Here is a 17,315-nt window from a genome sequence, read left to right as displayed (position 1 = left end):
CCTTGTATCTACCCCAGTGTTTAGAACAGTGCTTGGCACACAGGAAGCATTTAACAAATACCATCATTATTATTATTCCCATCTCCTCCCAGTTATCTTCCCTGATTAAGCCCTCTTTTCCCCATGTTGTTGCCCCTTCTGCATCATTTATGCACTTGGATCTGTGACCTTTGGGCATTTGATACTCACCCCACGCCCACAGCACTTATGTACCTCTTTAAATTAAATATTTTAAATTACTTATTTGTTTTTATTAACGTTTCTCTTCCCCTCTAGTCTAAGATCATTATGGGCAGGGAACATGTCTGTTAATTTGGTTAATTGTACTCGCCCAAGCGCCTAATACTGTGCTGTGCACCTAAGTGCTCAATAAATATCATCGATTGATTGCCTGGACACAGGTTTGTGCAGCATCAGAAGCAGGAAGAGGTGGGGGCCCGAGGTCTTGGGGGCTGTTCTGCCAGCTTTCACCCTTCGCAGACTATTAACCTGCTCAACACTCCTGGAAGCCCTCGGCAGTGGCAAAATAGCGAACTTTATTTCCTGCACACTCAGATGCGCACATACACACGCACACTGGGAAGAAGGCATCTCTCCGCTAGCCCCTCGGCATCTCACGCCGGGACCCTGCTACACTGACCCCTCCAGGACCGGGCAAGGGAGCAGGCCGGCTCAGCCCCCTTCAGCCCAAAGGGCACAGGAGTTCCCGCCTCTCAGGACAGCCCAGCCTCGGCCTCTGTTATGGCAGAGGCCAAACTTGGCCTTCCGGCACTCAGAGCATGACCCACCTCATGAGGGGCAGCCAGGGTTCGGGCAAAGTGAGGGTGCTCTGGGGCCACCGGCGCCATCTCAGCCAAGATCTGCTGTTCTCACATGTGGACGGTGCCACGGTGGCCTGTCTCCCTGCCCCAACCCCCGCCCTCCACATCACTCGTCTGGTCATGCATCTCTCCCCCCCATCCCTGCTTCCTCCCACTGCTCCCGGCTCCCCCCATGCACTGCCCCTCCTCCCCACTCCTCCCACCAACCCCCCCTCGGGTTCTGTCCCCTCCTCTCCTCACACCAGGGGCCAAAGCCCTGTGAGACCAAAGGCACGGGGAAGGGGAAGGACACGCGGGACATTTGGACCTTGATGCCAAGGAGGCACCTGGGCCGGGCTGGAGGTGGCCGCCCTCTCCCTCCTAGCATCCCCGCCTCTGGAGGAAAGCTGGAATCCAATAGCACCGCCTCCTCCTTCGTCCCTAGATGCCCCCAGCCCTGCCGAGCAAGCGCTTCCGTTCACCCACACACATGCCTGGAATGGTTCCTTGAACTTCGTTGTGAAAAGGAGAAGCGAGCAGGGAACCCCGAGTCCAGCGGGCCGCAGCCACGAGCCCTGCCGGGGCACGGGGGCCGGGGGTGGCCAGTTGTGCCAGGCACTGTGGCGGGAGGGTGGGAGACAGAGGCAGGACGTGGCAGGCAGACAGACAGACAGACAGAAAGATAGAGGCAGGGACAGACATGCCCCGCAGCCCTGTCCTTGACTCCAGACAGGGCTACCCCGTCTCTCTGACCCCCAGAACCCTAGAAGGCGAAGCGCCGGTCAGCAGGGTAGCCCACGCGGTCCAGGTTGGGGATGCAGGCAAACTGGATCATGGGAGGGGGGGCCGCACATCAGGACCAGGGGATCTTCTGCTGGCGGCGGCAGGTGAGCGCGGATCATATCCTCATTTACAAAGCCCTGGCTGTAATCCCAGCCTGTACGGGAAGACAGGGAAGGAAATTCAGGTAAGGGCCTGGGGAACGAGTCCGGGGAAGGAATATGGAAAAGGACCCAGGGAAGAAGACCGGGAATGGAGTATGGGAAAGGAGACCGGGAAAGGGGTCAGGCTGCCCATTTTGCTGCCCCAAGGGACCCCATGATTTAGTGGTTGGCCGAGCAGCCCTTACCCTCAGGGGCCTTGTCCAGGGTGAACCACAGCTTGAAGCGGTCTGAGTGCTCGTTCCTCACCTCCTCCAGCTCTGCCCGCAACAGGATGTCATTTTCTGTCTGGAGAAAGTGTGATGTCATAAGGCATTGACCGACACCCAGACACACACATATGCACGCCCATGATCACCTCAAGCCACCTGAGGCCATTGGCAAATGAACCTGGCCCTTTGACCCAACCTCCCTGGCCGCCAGCCCCAGCGCCCTGGCCACCTTGGAGCCCCACCGTGGTGCAGCTTTGGGCAGAATGCATGGGTCAGCAGCCGGGCAGCAGTGCCCAGGCCACCAACTGGCACCCCGGCACCATTCTGGCAGAAAGGGGCGGATGGAAGTCATGGGGCTGAGGGGAGTGGTCTGCTCAGGTCAGCCCCAGACCAACAGACCTCTCGTAGTGCTGCCCACCCAAGTTCTTTGCCCTCTCTGGTTCTACAGCAAAGAAGGCTGTGACTGGATTTCCCCCTCGGACAGCGACTGCAGGGCTGGGGGCGGCGAGGGCAGAATCGGGAAGCATCTGCGGAAGAACCCAGAACTGCCCCCAGGGGTGGGAGATGGGGGGACTGGCCCACGGGTAGGTGATAAACCTCCAAAATGATTTGGGTTTCATTCCACTGGTGGAGTCGGGAGATGGGTTGGCCTCTCACCTGGTTGGCAAACAGCAAGTGGCACACTGTGGGGTCCCCGGGGTCCTTCATTATTGCACGGATCAGCTGCAGCATCGGGGTGATTCCTGCAGAAGGAATTGACCACCAGTCCACGGGTGTCCATGGCTTCAACCCCTGGCACCCCACCTCTCTCCCTTCAGGACCCCAAAGCTCTCACCTCTCCCAGGCCCCCTCATATTCTCGACCCACCCTCATAACCCTCATTCACCAGCTCTCCCATGCATCCTCCTCCACATAACCACTAGTTCACCTCTCACCTCTGCCTGTCATCCTCCTCTCACCAGCCCCCAGTGTTCCCCTCCTTTCACACTCACCGGTACCCCCGGCAATCATGCCCAAGGACTTTGTGGTTTTGATAACCGGCTCTGATTTCTTGTCTGGACGAATGGCAAACTTGCCTGAGAAAAAGAAACACAAACACCATGGCCTAGTGCACAGAGCACAGGCCTGGGAGTCGGATGGGACGGGGTTCTAATCTCGTTTCTGCTATTTGTCTGCTGGGTGACCCTGGGCAAGTCACTTCTCTCTTTGTGCCTCAGTCACCTCATCTGTAAAATGGGGATTAAGACTGTGAGCCCCATAGGGAACAGAGACTGTGTCCAACCCGATTTACTTGTACCCACCCCAGTGCTTAGGACAGTGCCTGGCACATAGCAAGCACTTAAATACCACAAACTGAATAGTGTGAGAGGCCAAGCTGGGGAGAGGCCATGCATGAACTCACACAAACCCATCCCTGGCCTTGTCCTCACCTTCCCTGCCTTCCGGAATCCAGTCAGCATCTCCTCAGTTCTTTCTCTGATTCCACCTATCCTAAAAGGTCTCTCCCTTAAATCTACAGCTCCCTCCAATTACTGCCCATTTTTCCTCCTGCCATTCCTCTCCAAACTCGACTGAGTTACCTGCATCTGCTGCTTCCACTTCCTCTCCTTGAATTTTCTCCTTGCCCCCTTCCAATCTGGTTTCCGTCCCTTTTGCTCCACAGAAACTGCCCTCTCAAAGGTCATCAATGATCTCCTTCTTGCTAAATCCAACGGCCTCTACTCCGTTCTAATCTCCCTTGACCGCTCAGCTGCCTTCAGCATTATCAACCACCCCCTTCTCCAGGAAACATTATCCAATCATGGCTTTGCTGACACTGTTCTCTCCTGGCTCTCCTCCTACTCTGGTTACTCCTTCTCAGTCTCAACGGCTCCTCCTCTGCTTCCCACCCCCAAACTGTGGGAGTCTCCCAAGGCTCAGTTCTGGGTGCCCTTCTATTCTCCCTTGGAAAATGCAATCTCTCCGACCCCTAAATTTAACATGTCCAAAACAGAACTCATCTTCCCACTCAAACCCCGTCCTTCTGACTTCCCCATCACTGTAGAGAGCACCACCATCCTCCCTGTCTCACAGGTCTGTAACTTTGGCATTAACCTCAATTCATCTTTCTCATTCAACTCATATGTTCAACCTGTCACCAAACTCTGTCAGTTCTACCCTTACAACATTGCTAAAATCCACTCTTTCCTCTCCAGCCACACTGCTACCATGTTGATCAATAATATTTACTGAGTGCTTACTTATTTATTGATCCAAGCACTTATCCTAACCCACTTTGACTACTGCATCAGCCTCCTTGCTGACCTCTTCAACTCCTGCCTCTCCCCATTTAAATCCATACTTCACTCTATTTCCTGGATCATTTTTCCAAAAAAAGTTTAGTCCATGACTCCCCATTCCTCAAGAACCTCCAGTGGTTTTCTATCCACCCCCTCATCCAACAGAAACCTCTTACCATCGGCTTTAAAACACTTGATCACCTCGCCCCCTCCTATCTAACCTCACTGATTTTCTACTACAACCTAACATACTCACTTGGTTCCTCTAATGCTAACCTAGTCACTGTTACTCGGTCTCATCTATCTCACTGCTGACCCCTTTCTCATGTCCTGCCTCGGGCTTGGAACCCCCTCCTTCTTCATATCTGACAGATGCTCACTCTCCCCTCCTTCAAAACCTTATTAAAAGCACATCTCTTCCAAGAGGCTTTCCCTGACTAAGCTCTCATTTCCTCTTTTCCTTCTCCCTTCCACCTCACCCTTGCCCTTGGATTTGTATCCTTTATCTGCTCCACCCTCAGCCCCACAGCATTTATGTCCATATCTGTAAGTAATTTTAATGTCCATCTCCCGCTCTAGACTGCCAACTTACTGAGGGCAGGGAACATGTCTACCAACTCTGCTGACGTGCACTCTCCCAAGCGCTTAGTCCAATGCTCTGCACAGAGTAAGCGGCTCAATAAATACCACTGATTGATTCTACCTTTGCCCTGATAGACCAGCAGTCCGTTCGGGCCCCGGAAGTCGACAGTGTCCCCGAGTTGCAGGCTCTCCAGGTACTGAGACATCTTTCCCCCGGCAGGGTACTTTGGGTGGACATTTTTGAAGTAGATCTGCCGGCCAGACAGACAGAGAGACAGATGGATGGACCCATGTAGGCGTGCCCATGTGTATTCACATGCATCCGTACGCACACGCATGGGCTGCCGCCCCAAGGGATGCCTCACCTTAACAACCAGATCCACGAATCCTTTGTCGTCGTCGCTGGAGACGGGGGTGTAGGGGCGGATGACCAGGTTTCCGTCGATGCGGGCGGACAGATAGATGTGCTGACCTGAGAGACAAGCAGGAGGAGTTCGGACCCAGCTGGCCGCTCTGGCTCCCATCCAGGCCCACGAGGCCCCTCTTGGCTTGGGGGAACCCTGCAGTAGGTTCAGGCCCGTCCACCAGGTCTCCTGGGGGTTTGAGGGCAGGTACAAGCCGGGGGGAGGGGGCGGGGGGTATCAGCATGAACCCTGCCTGATGCTCCCACCCACCTCCCTCCGGCCCCATGCCTGCTTCTACGAACAGGAGAAGGATGAGAGAATCTGGGTGACCAACTGCTCCACCCTGCGTGGCAGCCAGTGGGAAGGAAGGGAAGACAGGGAGGAAGGGAGGGAGGAATGATTTTTTTTTCTTTTTATGGTATTTTGCTAAGTGCTTACTACATGCCAAACACTGTACTAAGCACTGGGGTAGATACAAGCTAATCAGGTTAGATACAGTCCACATCCCACATGGAGCTCGCAGCTTTAAACCTCATAGAGAAGCAGCGTGGCTCAGTGGAAAGAGCCTGGGCTTTGGAGTCAGGGACCATGGGTTCAAATCCAGGCTCTGCCACTTGTCAGCTGTGTGACTTTGGGCAAGTCACTTCACTTCTCTGTGCCTCAGTTCCCTCATCTGTAAAATGGGGATGAAGACTGTGAGCCCACCCACCCATGGGACAACCTGATCTCCCTGTAACCTCCCCAGCGCTTAGAACAGTGCTTTGCACATAGTAAGCGCTTAATAAATGCCATCATTATTATTATTATTTTACAAATGAGGTAACTGAGGCACAGAGAAGTGAAGTGACTTGCCCAAGGTCTCACAGCAGACAAGTGGCAGAGGTGGTATTAGAACCCAGGTCCTCTGACTCCCTGGACTGTGCTTTTTTCATTAGGCCTCGCTGCTTCTCAATTTCTGTCAGGGACCTTGTCAGATGCTTGGGCATGTGGGGGAATGGGAAGGAGGGGGTAGGCAAAGAGCCGGGGCTAGAACTTACCCACAGGGAGACCCAGGATGTGCTCCCGCGACGGGAGGGCAAAGCGAAACTTCCTGGTGTCATGGCTGATGTTCTGCCAAAGCCAGAGGTCAAGGTCACCTGGAGCCCCCTGCAGCACCCTGCTCTTTGGGGTAGAGGTGGCGCCCATCCTCCCCCCCCCCCCCAGATGGAGACCTGGTCCAGGCCCCTGGGATCACTGGGCGAGGCTGGGTTGGCTTAAGGGTGCTCCTGATCTGGGGACACCTAATCTTGGCCCTAGAGTCACTGGGGAATGGGCCACGCCATCTCTGGCCACCCCGGCCGAACCTCAATCGCTCTCCCACCAGGTGGGCCGAGGCAGAGAGGTGGGGAGGGAGTCCGAGCCAGAGCTGCCCCACCCTGAACAGGGAAAGCCTGGGCTTCCCGCCCCAGACCCAGCTGCGGCTCAGACCCTAGGGTTGCTTCTGGCAAGGCCTGGCTTTTCCCAAGCGGCAACCCCAGGTCTCACAGGGACCACAGCCTTGGACTGGCTTTCCTGGTTGTGGGGGAGTGAGTGGGGCCTGCTGTTTAGAGGGGCCCGGTCCAATCACAGCGCTCATCGGGACGGGATGGCCCAGCTGCTGCCTCTGCTGCTTCCTGAGAGCTAGACTGGGCAGAAGAGGCGGTTTCACCCCAGTGCCCACACTGGTGCTGCCCTCTCACTCTGTTCCTGGTTCTGGGCTGGCAGCAGCCCTACAAGGTCAACTGGGTCGTCCCCGGCCTCCAGGCTGGCCCAGTTCAAGTGGAGGGTTGACTCTCCATGGTGGACCTCTGTGGCTCTCGGGTCAAACAGACCTGCTCAGAAAGGTCAGCTGGCATAGCCTAGTGAAGAGAGCCCAGGGCTGGGGGACAGGAGACCTGGGTTTTCCCCCGAGTTTTGCCCAGGCCTGCTGTATGACCTTGGGCAAGTCACCTGAGTCTCGGCTCTCATCTGTGTTCAATGGGGAGTTCTCTGCTCTTTGACTGTGAGTGGCTGAGTTATCTTCTGTCCATCCCAGTGCTTCAGCTGTTTCGCTAAAAAGACCCCCATTATTATTATAATGATGAAGATGATAAGAGGACAGGCTCAGCCTGCTGCGGGCAACTGGGTGGTACAGAGAGGAGCTCGTGCCTCAGAGCCCTGGGGCTCTGGACTTTGGAAGGGCCCAGAGCTAGGGAGAAGATAGATAGACAGACAGACAGACAAACAGCCTCTTGGCCTGCCCCATCCAACCTACAGGACCATGGCTCTCAGCCCAAAACCACGGGTTGGGGGAGGATGAGCCGAGGCTTCCCCAGGTGGGTGTGGAGGCCTAACGGCATCCTGTTTATGAGACTTGTTTAATAAAGCTTCCGCCAGGGAGGACACTGTCCAGACCCCGTAACGTTAGCCTGGGGAATCAGCCCGGGAAGACTTGCGAAGGCATAATGGGGCTCCTCCCAGTAAGGCAGCAACTGAGGGGCAGAGATGCTTCCCTGTCCTGGACATGATGCATAAACGTGGGGACGGGACAGTCAAATCTCCCGGATGAGGAGACAGTCATACCCCAAGAAGAAGTGGGCTGCAGGGTGGCCATCGCAGGCCCCGGCCTCCACATTGCAGGGTGGTCCATCCCGGGCCCCGGCTCCCACACTGCAGGGTGACCCAGCCGCTTGGGCTCCCCAGGCCACACTCCTTGTAGTTTCAGAAGAGTGGCAAAAGCCGGCAAGCAGACCGGGTGGGCCAGAGGCAGACCCTGCTACCCAAGCTGCCCCACAGCAACTCACAGAAGTCAGGGCACGTCCATCTGAGGCTCCGACGGGCCTGTAGCCGCTCTCCAGGGCCCCCCAGCTCTCTGGTCCTGCTCCAGCAGGAAGCTGGGACCAGGAAGGAGGCCAAAGGCAGGGGAGAAAACAGGGGCTTCCCATGGAAGGAAACACCCCTCCCCCTTAGGGAGAGGAAGAGCTCAGCCCAACTTGATCCAGAACCCAGCTGGCCTCCCAGTCAGCCAGTCAACACTCCCACTCCATGGAATGGACTTCTGGGAAATTTACAAGAAAAAGCCCACAACTCCAGCTGTCCTGGGATAGCCTTGCCACCCCATCCTCACTCGAGGACCCCACCGGGCCCCCGCCACCCCAGACCAGGGCCACCTGCACCTGTCCGTTGCACCCAGTCAGCCACCTGCACTCACCTCCTTGTCGATCAGCCGTAGGGGGTACTTCACGTCAGGGTTCTCCAATGTGATGGCGGGCGCCGGGGACCGGAACAGCCTCATGACCAGACTGTAGAGGACCCAGACAGGATACACCACTATGTTGCCCAGCTGCCAAGGGGGAAAGAAAAGCCAACGCCAACGTCAGAGTTGCCAGTCGGGCCAAGAAGGATGGGGGCCAGGGTAAGCAGGAGAAAAACTTTGACTAAACGCAGAGACACACACGGACACCCTCCAGGTGCCCCTTGCCCATTTTATTTCCATCCTCTGCCCTTGAGGAAGATTGTACATTCCATTATTCTTTAGCTCCCTCAACCTAACCCAATAGTGTCCCTCCCTGCTGTGTCCCTCCCATTCTCTCTGGGCATAAAGGTCTGTGTGACCGAGTCCCTCACTACAGCATGTCAATTCCCAGGCAGGGACCAGGTCTCTTGCTTCTGCTGAACTTCCCCAAGCACCGACAATGATGTTGCCTCCTGACGTTACCTCCCGCTGGGCAAGGTGGAGGTGCTTCCGTGCTGCGGTGTAAGGCGGAGACCCTGCACGGAGGAGTGGGGTCTTGTGTGGGTGGCCTGCACGGCACGAACTGCCCGATCTCATCGCCCCCGCCTGAAGCGTTCCCGTTGGGGTGCAGCGAGCGAGGAGGTGGGCAGGGGGCAGCCCATGGCAAAATGCAGGTGCACTCTTTGTACTCATTTGCCGCCCGATTACCTTGCCCCCTCCTACCTCACCGCCCTGATTTGCTACTCCAATTCAGCCTGCACACTTTGCTCCTGTAACACCGACCTACACACTGTACCCCAATCTCATCTATCTCACCACCGACCCCTTGTCCAAATCCTGCCTCTGTCCTGGAACTCCCCGTCCCTTCATATTACAACAGAACATCATTCTCCCCAACTTCAAGAGGCCTTCTCCAATTTAGCCCTCTTTTCCCCTATCCCCTCTCCCTCCAGCATCAACTAGGCACTTGGATCTGTACACTTGGAGCACAGGATATTCACCCCACCCTCAGCCCCATGGCACTTATGTACACCTCTGGAATTTAATGTCTGCTTCCCCCTCTAGACTGTAAACTCTCTGTGGGCAGGGGACAAGTCTATCAAATCTGTTCTATTGTATCTTCCGAGTGCTTAATACAAGCCCCTCTAGACTGTTAAGCTCATTGTGGACAGCGAATGTATCTACAAACTGTTATATTGTACTCTCCCAAGTGCTTAGTATACTGCTCTGCACATAATAAGCACTCAATAAATGCGACTGATTGCTCTGCACACAGGAAGCAATAAATACAACTGACCTGCTGGCCAGATCCAGGCAGAACCAGGGTTAGTTAGATCCCAGGTCTCCTGATGCCCAGAGCTGCCTCTGTCCATGGACCCACAGCGGGGCTCTGCTCCCAACAGAGGCTCAAGTGATACTGTTGATTGAGTGACTGATTGATGACTGATCTGCTCCGAGGATGGCAGAATGGGGAAAGCTCCTCTAGCCCCAGAGTGGCCCAGTCTCCAGCCCTGCGCTAGCCGCGGCAGGCACGGCCTGCTCCTCGCAGTGAATTCACAGAAATGTCGGTCCTGAAACTTCACTAGGGCAGAACCCGCGGCCGGCGGCGGCTGGCTAGCTGGCCCCGGCTTGCAGGAGTCACAGTAGGAGCCGCGGCCGGCTCGGCGAGGTCATGGCCCGGCGGGCCTGGATGCAGATCTCGGCCAAGGAGCCAGGGGAGGACTCGGACTCTGGAGCCACGGACACCACGCGACAGGGCCGGAAGGCATCAAACAATAACATTAACAATAATGATGATGACATGAATAATTATGGTATTGGATAAGCATTTACTGTGTGCCAAGCACTCTTTTAAACCCTGGGGTGGATACAAGTGAATCAAGTTGGACCCAGTCCCTGTCCCACTTGGGACTCACATTCTCATCCCCATTTTACAGATGAGGGAACTGAGGCACAGGGAAGTTAAGTAACTAGCCCAGGGTGACAAGTCTCCCCCCACCAGCTCTCCCCCCGGGGGTGGAGGAGCCAGGGCAGGCACCAGGCGACACCGAGCGAACCCCCCACGCCTCGAGGGCTGGTCGGTGGGCCTCCGGGCAGCAGGTGGGTGGGTCGGTGGGCCGCCGGCTGAAGGGTCAGAACGAAAATCCACCCACCCCTCCCGACCCTGGCCCCAGCAGGGGTGAAAAGTCTGCAAAAGCAGCAACGGGTCCGGGGAAGAGAAGGAGAAAAGAGAGAAGCAGGGAAGAGCCCGGCGACCGAGGGAGGGAGGAAGTGGGCAGAAGGTGGGAAAAGGGGACAGAGGGAGGGAGGGAGGAAGAAAGGGACAGAGCCTGGGGACCGGGGCGGGGTGGGGGGGGTGGGGTGTAGTGGAGGCAGAACAGATGGGCACGGACTAGGGTAGAACCGTTACCTGCTGTCTGATCTCTTCTGCCGGTGCCTCATCAGGCTCTTGGTCAGCACTGGAGCACGAGTGTGGCGGGCAAGGAAATGGTGGGGGGGGCGGGGACGGAGTAGGGGTGTGGGGGCTTCAGGGGCGTGGACCGGATGGGAGGGGACATCCCGTGCCCCTCCCCCTCCTCCACGGGGGCAGCGGTGAGAGACCCCGGGGCCCAGGGGGGAGGGAGAGGCCCGCGCAAGCCCAACTGCTCCCCGTCCCCAATGGCCTGGTCCCTCTGGCCTCCTGCCCGCCCAGCCCGGCCCCTCCGGCTGGCCCAGACCCTGCTCTGCCCAGACCCTGCTCTGCCCAGATCCCCGCTCAGACCGAACAACCGCTTAGCCCGAGGAACGCCAGGGCCTCGGACTCACCCCGGCCCGCTCCCGAGGGGTCAGCCTCCGGCCTCCGTGGCCTACACAGGGAGGGCAGCACAGGGTGGCACAAACCAGGGCAGGCCTTGATGAAGGCAGAGGTCGCCTGCCGTCGAGGCCACGGTGGGGTCCGGGGTCCTGGGTCCGCCCTGGGTCCGCGCCCCGCCCCCCGCGGCCCGATACCGACAGCCGGGCCCAGGGAGGCCGCAGATAAAGCGGCGCAGGGCGGGGCCCTCATTCATTCGTTCATTTATTTGATCGTATTTATTGAGCACTCACTGTGTGCAGAGCACTGTACTAAGCGCTTGGAAAGTACAATTCAGCAACAGAGACAACCCCTGCCCAACAACTGGCTCACAGTCTAGAAAGGGAAAGACAGACACCAGAACAAGAAAACGGACATCAACAGAATCAACATAAACAAATAGAATTATAGATATATTCACATCAGTAATAAAACAGAGTAATAAATATGTACATATAAGTTGGGATTCAGAGGACATAGGTTCTAATCCCGGCTCTGCCACTTGTCTGCTGTGTGACCTTGGGCAAGTCACTTAACTTCTCAGTGCCTCGGTTCCCTCATCTGTAAAATGGGGTTTAAGACTTTGAGTCCCATGTGGGACAGGGATTGTGTCCAACCTGATTTGCTTCTATGTACCCCAGCGCTTAGAACAGTGCCTGGCACATAGTAAGCACTTAACAAATACCATCATTGTTAAGCACTTACTATGTGCCAAGCACTGTTCTAAGCACTGGAATAGATACAAGGTAATCAGGTTGGCCCAAATGGGGCTCACAGGCTTCACCCCCAATGTACAGGTGAAGTAACTGAGGCACAGGGAAGTTAAGTGACTTGCCCAAAGTCACACAGCTGACAAGTGGCAGAGGCGGAATTAGAACCCATGACCTCTGACTCCCAAGCCTGTGCTCTTTCCACTAAACTATGCTGCTTCCCACACACAACCACTTTCTCCCCTCTTTAAAGCCTTACTGAAGGCCCATCTCCTCCAAGAGGCCTTCCCAGACTAAGCCCCACTTTTCCTCATCTCTCCCTTCTGCATCACCCTGACTTGCTCCCTTCCCTCTTCCCCCTCTCCCAGCCCCACAGCATTTACGTATATGACTGACATTTTATTTATTTATATCGACGTCTGTTTATTTGTATTGATGTCTATCTCTTCCCCCCTGACCCCCAGACTGTGAGCTCGTTGTGGGCAGGGATTGTCTCTATTGCTATGTTGTACTTTCCCAAGTACAGTGCTCTGCACACAGTAAGCACCCAATAAATTCATTCATTCATTCAATCGTATTTATTGAGCGCTTACTGTGTGCACAGCACTGTACAAAGCGCTTGGGAAGTACAAGTTGGCAACATATAGAGACGGTCCCTACCCAACCCCACAGTCTAGAAGGGGGAGACAGACAACAAAACAAAACATATTAACAAAATAAAGTAAATAGAATAAATATGTACAAATAAAATAGAGTAATAAATATGCACAAACATATATACATACATACAGGTGCTGTGGGGAGGGGAAAGAGGTAAGGCGGGGGGATGGGGAGGAGGGGGAGAGGAAGGAGGGGGCTCAGTCTGGGATGGCCTCAATAAATATGAATGAATGAATGAATGACGGGGGGCGTGGTGGAGGGGGAGACCAGGCCCCGCAGTCCCGCCCTGCGTCCCAGTTGGGCTGTCCCGCCCCCAGCTCCAAACGGGAGCGGTTTCCTGCCGGGACCACAGTAGCCAAGGCCCCAGAAATGCAGGCCAGGGGGCTTCTGGGCGCGGTCTGTCCGTCCGCCTGTCCCAGGCGGGGCCCTCAGCCGTGGGTGTCCTCCCTCCGTCAGATTGGGGGGGTGGGGGCTGTGTGTGTGTGTGTGTGTGTGTGTGTGTGTGTGTGTGTGTGTGTGTGTGTGTGACGAATCAAGCAAAAACTCCTCACTCTTGGCTTCAAGGCTCTCCATCTCCTCGCCCCCTCCTACCTCACCTCCCTTCTCTCCTATTCCAGCCCAGCCCACATCCTGCGCTCCTCTGCCGCTAACCTCCTCACTGTACCTCCTTCTTGCCTGTCCTGACGTCGACCCCCGGCCCACATTCTTCCCCTGGTCTGGAATGCCCTCCCTCCACTGATCTACCAAGCTAGCTCTCCTCCTCCCTTCAAAGCCCTACTGAAAGCTCACCTCCTCCAGGTGGCCTTCCCAGACTGAGCCCCCTTTTCTCTCTCCCCCTCCCCCCTGCCCTACCTCCTTACCCTCCCCACGGCACTTGTATATATATTTGTACAGATTTACTACTCTATTTTATTTGTACATATTTACTATTCTATTTATTTTGTTAATGATGTGCATATAGCTTTAATTCTATTTGTTCTGACGATTTTGACACCTGTCCACATGTTTTGTTTTGCTGTCTGTCTCCCCCTTCTAGGCTCTGAGCCCATTGTTGGGTAGGGACCGTCTCTATATGTTGCCGACTTGTACTTCCCAAGCGCTTAGTACAGTGCTCTGCACACAGTATGCGCTCAATAAATACGATTGAATGAATGAATGAATGTGTGTGTGTGTGTGCGCGCGCGTGTGTGTGGGGGTGGATGTGTGTGTGTGCGCATGTCTGCGTCTGAAGGGGCGGGGGGAGAGATGGTTAAAGTCAGCTGTCCAGAGTGGCAGGAAAACAAGGTTTGTGCATCCCTCTGATAGCCAGCGGGTGAGTCAACGACCTCTCCCTGCAGCGGCCTTTTCCACCAAGCCCGGGGTGGGGGTGGGGTGGAATGGGGGTGAGGGGGGCGCCTTTATAGACCGTCTGCCACCCTCGCTCCGGCCCTGCCGACTCCCCGTTCGCGGGACGATCCTCGACACTCGCTATGCCGAAACAGAATGTATCTTCCCACCCAAACCCTGTCCTCCCCCATCACTTTCCCATCACTGTAGACGGCACCACCAACCTTCCTGTCTCACAAGCCCGAAACTTTGGCGTTATACTTAACCAACCTCTCTCTCATTCAACCCACCACTAAATCACCTTCACAGTATCGCTAAAACCAGCCCTTTCCTCACTACCCAAACGGCTGTAACCTTAATCCAGCCATTTATCCTACCCCGCCTTGATTACTGGAACTGCCTTCTTGCTGATCTCCCTGCCTCCTGTCTCTCCCCACTCCAGTCCATACTTCACTCTGCTGCCCGGATCATTTTTCTACAAAAAATGTTCAGGACATGTTTCCCCACTCCTCAAGAAACTCCAGTGGTTGCCCATCCACCTCCACAACAAACAGAAACTCCTCACCACTGGCTTTAAAGCGTTCGATCACCTTGCCCCCTCTTACCTCACCTCACTAATCTACCTCCACAACAAACAGAAACTCCTCACCATTGGCTTTAAAGCAGTCGATCACCTTGCCCCCTCTTACCTCACCTCACTACTCTCCTACTACAACTCAGTCCGCATACTTCACTCCTCTAATGCCAACCTTCTCACTGTGCCTCAATCTTGTATATCTTGCCGCCGACCCCTTGCCCACGGCCTATGTCTGGCCTGGAATGCCCTCCTTCCCTCTTCATATCCAACAGACAATTACTCTCCGCTGCCCGCCCTCCCCCACTTCAAAGCCTTTCTGAAGGCCCATCTCCTCCAAGAGGCCTTCCCTCACTATGCCCTCCTTTCCTCTTCTCCCATTCCCTTCTGCATCGCCCTGACTCGCTCTCTTTATTCAACCCCCCTCCCAGCCCCACAGCACCGATAATAATAATCATAATGATGGCATTTATTAAGCGCTTACTATGTGCAAAGCACTGTTCTACACGCTGGGGTGGTTACAAGGTAATCAGGTTGTCCCACAGGGGGCTCACGGTTTTAATCCCCATTTTACAGATGCAGTAACTGAGGCACAGAGAAATTAAGTGACTTGCCCAAAGTCACATAGCTGACAACTGGCAGAGCCGGGTAAGTGACTTGCCCAAAGTCACACAGCTGACAACTGGTGGAGCCGGGATTTGAACCCATGACCTCTGACTCCAAAGCCCGTGCTCTTTCCACTGAGCCACGCTGCTTCCGATGTCCATACCTGTAATTTATTTATATTAATCTGTCTCCCCCCTCTAGACCATAAGCTCTTTGTGGGCAGGGAATGTGCCTGTTTACTGTTATATTTATTCATTCATTCAAATGTATTTATTAAGCACTTACTGTGTGCAAAACATTGTACTGTATGCTTGGGAAGGTCAAGAAATAGCATGGCTCAGTGGAAAGAGCGCGGGCTTGGGAGTCACAGGTCATGGGTTCGAATTCCGCCTCCCCCACATGTCTGCTGTGTGACCTTGGGCAAGTCACTTCACTTTTCTGTGCCTCAGTTCCCTCATCTGTAAATCAATCAATCAATCGTATTTATTGAGCACTTACTGTGTGCAGAGCACTGTACTAAGCGCTTGGGAAGTACAAGTTGGCAACATATAGAGACAGTCTCTACCCAACAGTGGGCTCACAGTCTAAAAAAAGGGGGAGACAGAACAAAACCAAACATACTAACAAAATAAAATAAATACAATAGATATGTACAAGTAAAATAAATAAATAGAGTAATAAATATGTACAAACATATATACATATATACAGGTGCTGTGGGGAAGGGAAGGAGGTAAGATGGGGGGATGGAGAGGGGGATGAGGGGGAGAGGAAGGAAGGGGCTCAGTCTGGGAAGGCCTCCTCCTCCTCCTCCTGTAAAATGGGGATTAAGACTGTGAGCCCCAGGTGGGACAACCTCATCTCCTTGTATTCCCCCCAGCGCTTGGAACAGTGCTTTGCATATAGTAAGAGCTTAACAAAAAACAACATTATTATTAGTATTACAATACAACAATAAAGAATAACAATTCCTGCCCACAACGAGCTCACAGTCTTGGGGGAGGGGGGGCAGTCATCAAAACAAATCCTGTACTCTCTCCCAAGCGCTTAGACCAGTGTTCTGCACACAGTAAGCGCTCAGCAAATAGGCCTGAGGGCCTGACTGGCCGGCCTCAGGCTTGGACCGTCACGCCCCAGGCCGGGTGCTGTGCCCCGCTCCCCCTGCCCGCGGGCAGCATCAAGCAGAGCCCTCAGAACTAGGCCTCTGCCCCGGCCCTCTACCCACGAGCACTCTCAATCAATCAGTCAATTGTGCCGAGGCGCTTCCTGCGAGCAGAGCCCTGTACTGGGGGCGTGGCAGAGCCCGATCCACCAGAGTTGGTAGCCAGGGTCCCCGCCCACCAGGACCTGAAGCAAAACCCAGGCCCCGCTGCGCCGCGCCCCGCCCCCCTGCCGGCGGGCCCCCGGAGCCGAGTCCCGCCCCGGGCCCCCCACATGGCCCAGCAGAAACCCTGCGGTGGGTGATGGGCTGGAGAAAAGCAGGGAAGGAGGGAACGGGTCCCAGGCCGGGAACGGTTGGGCTCTAAACCTGCTGTTGTTGCTGCGGCTGCCCTTGCCGTTTCTCCCCAGCTCTCCCGCCGAAGCGGGAGCTAGGCAACGGAGACCACGTCCCGTCCCGGCCCCCAGCTCACCGTGCTCAGTTGGGCCCCCATCTCTGCAGCCTCAGTCCCGGGTGGTCGCGCGGCGGCAGCAGCTCCAGCGTCGCCAGTTCCCGGTCCCGCCCCGCTCAGGGCCCCGCCCCGGTTCCGCTCCCGCCCCCGCCCCCGCCTCACGTGTCTTCCTCCCCATTCCCCCTCGACGCCGTCTGTCACCAGCTCCGCGGGGAAACCCCGCCCCCGGGGCCCCCGGAGGCCCCAGAGGCCCCAGAGCCCCCAGAGCCTCGAGACCCCCGGTGGAGCCCCGAGACCCCCGGGGGAGCCCCGAGACCCCCGGGGGAGCCCGGCTCTGGGGGGAGTGGGTCTGCCCGGGCCGGACTATCTGTTTACGCCTGGGGCTGCCTGTCTATCTCTGCCTTCCTCTGGTGCCGCTAATCCTCTCCTTGGGCCTCCATCAATCAAATACGATTGATTGATTGATCTCTCCTGCCTCGCCGTCCGCCCCTGGCCCGCGTCCTGCCTCCGGCCTGGAACGCCCTCCCTCCTCAAATCCCACAGGCAGTC

General features: G+C 55.7%; 1 protein-coding gene across 1 annotated transcript; it reads right to left on the bottom strand.

The window, feature by feature from the left end:
- Nucleotides 1-1,010: 1,010 nt before the first annotated feature.
- Nucleotides 1,011-16,869, bottom strand: LOC119936863 (NADH-cytochrome b5 reductase 3-like). Its single transcript, XM_038756400.1, is given in 10 exon segments — nt 1,011-1,644; nt 1,646-1,737; nt 1,930-2,029; nt 2,611-2,696; nt 2,946-3,029; nt 4,936-5,065; nt 5,180-5,286; nt 6,256-6,328; nt 8,427-8,558; nt 16,788-16,869. Coding segments are annotated over 10 exon segments (906 nt in total). The 5' UTR covers nt 16,809-16,869; the 3' UTR covers nt 1,011-1,563.
- Between the last annotated feature and the right edge of the window lie 446 nt (nt 16,870-17,315).

This window comes from Tachyglossus aculeatus, chromosome 14 (genome assembly GCF_015852505.1).
Source record: "Tachyglossus aculeatus isolate mTacAcu1 chromosome 14, mTacAcu1.pri, whole genome shotgun sequence".
NCBI classification, from domain to species: Eukaryota; Metazoa; Chordata; class Mammalia; order Monotremata; family Tachyglossidae; genus Tachyglossus; species Tachyglossus aculeatus.
The sequence above is the reverse complement of the archived record's forward strand: the minus strand, read 5'-3'. Positions and strand labels throughout refer to the sequence as shown.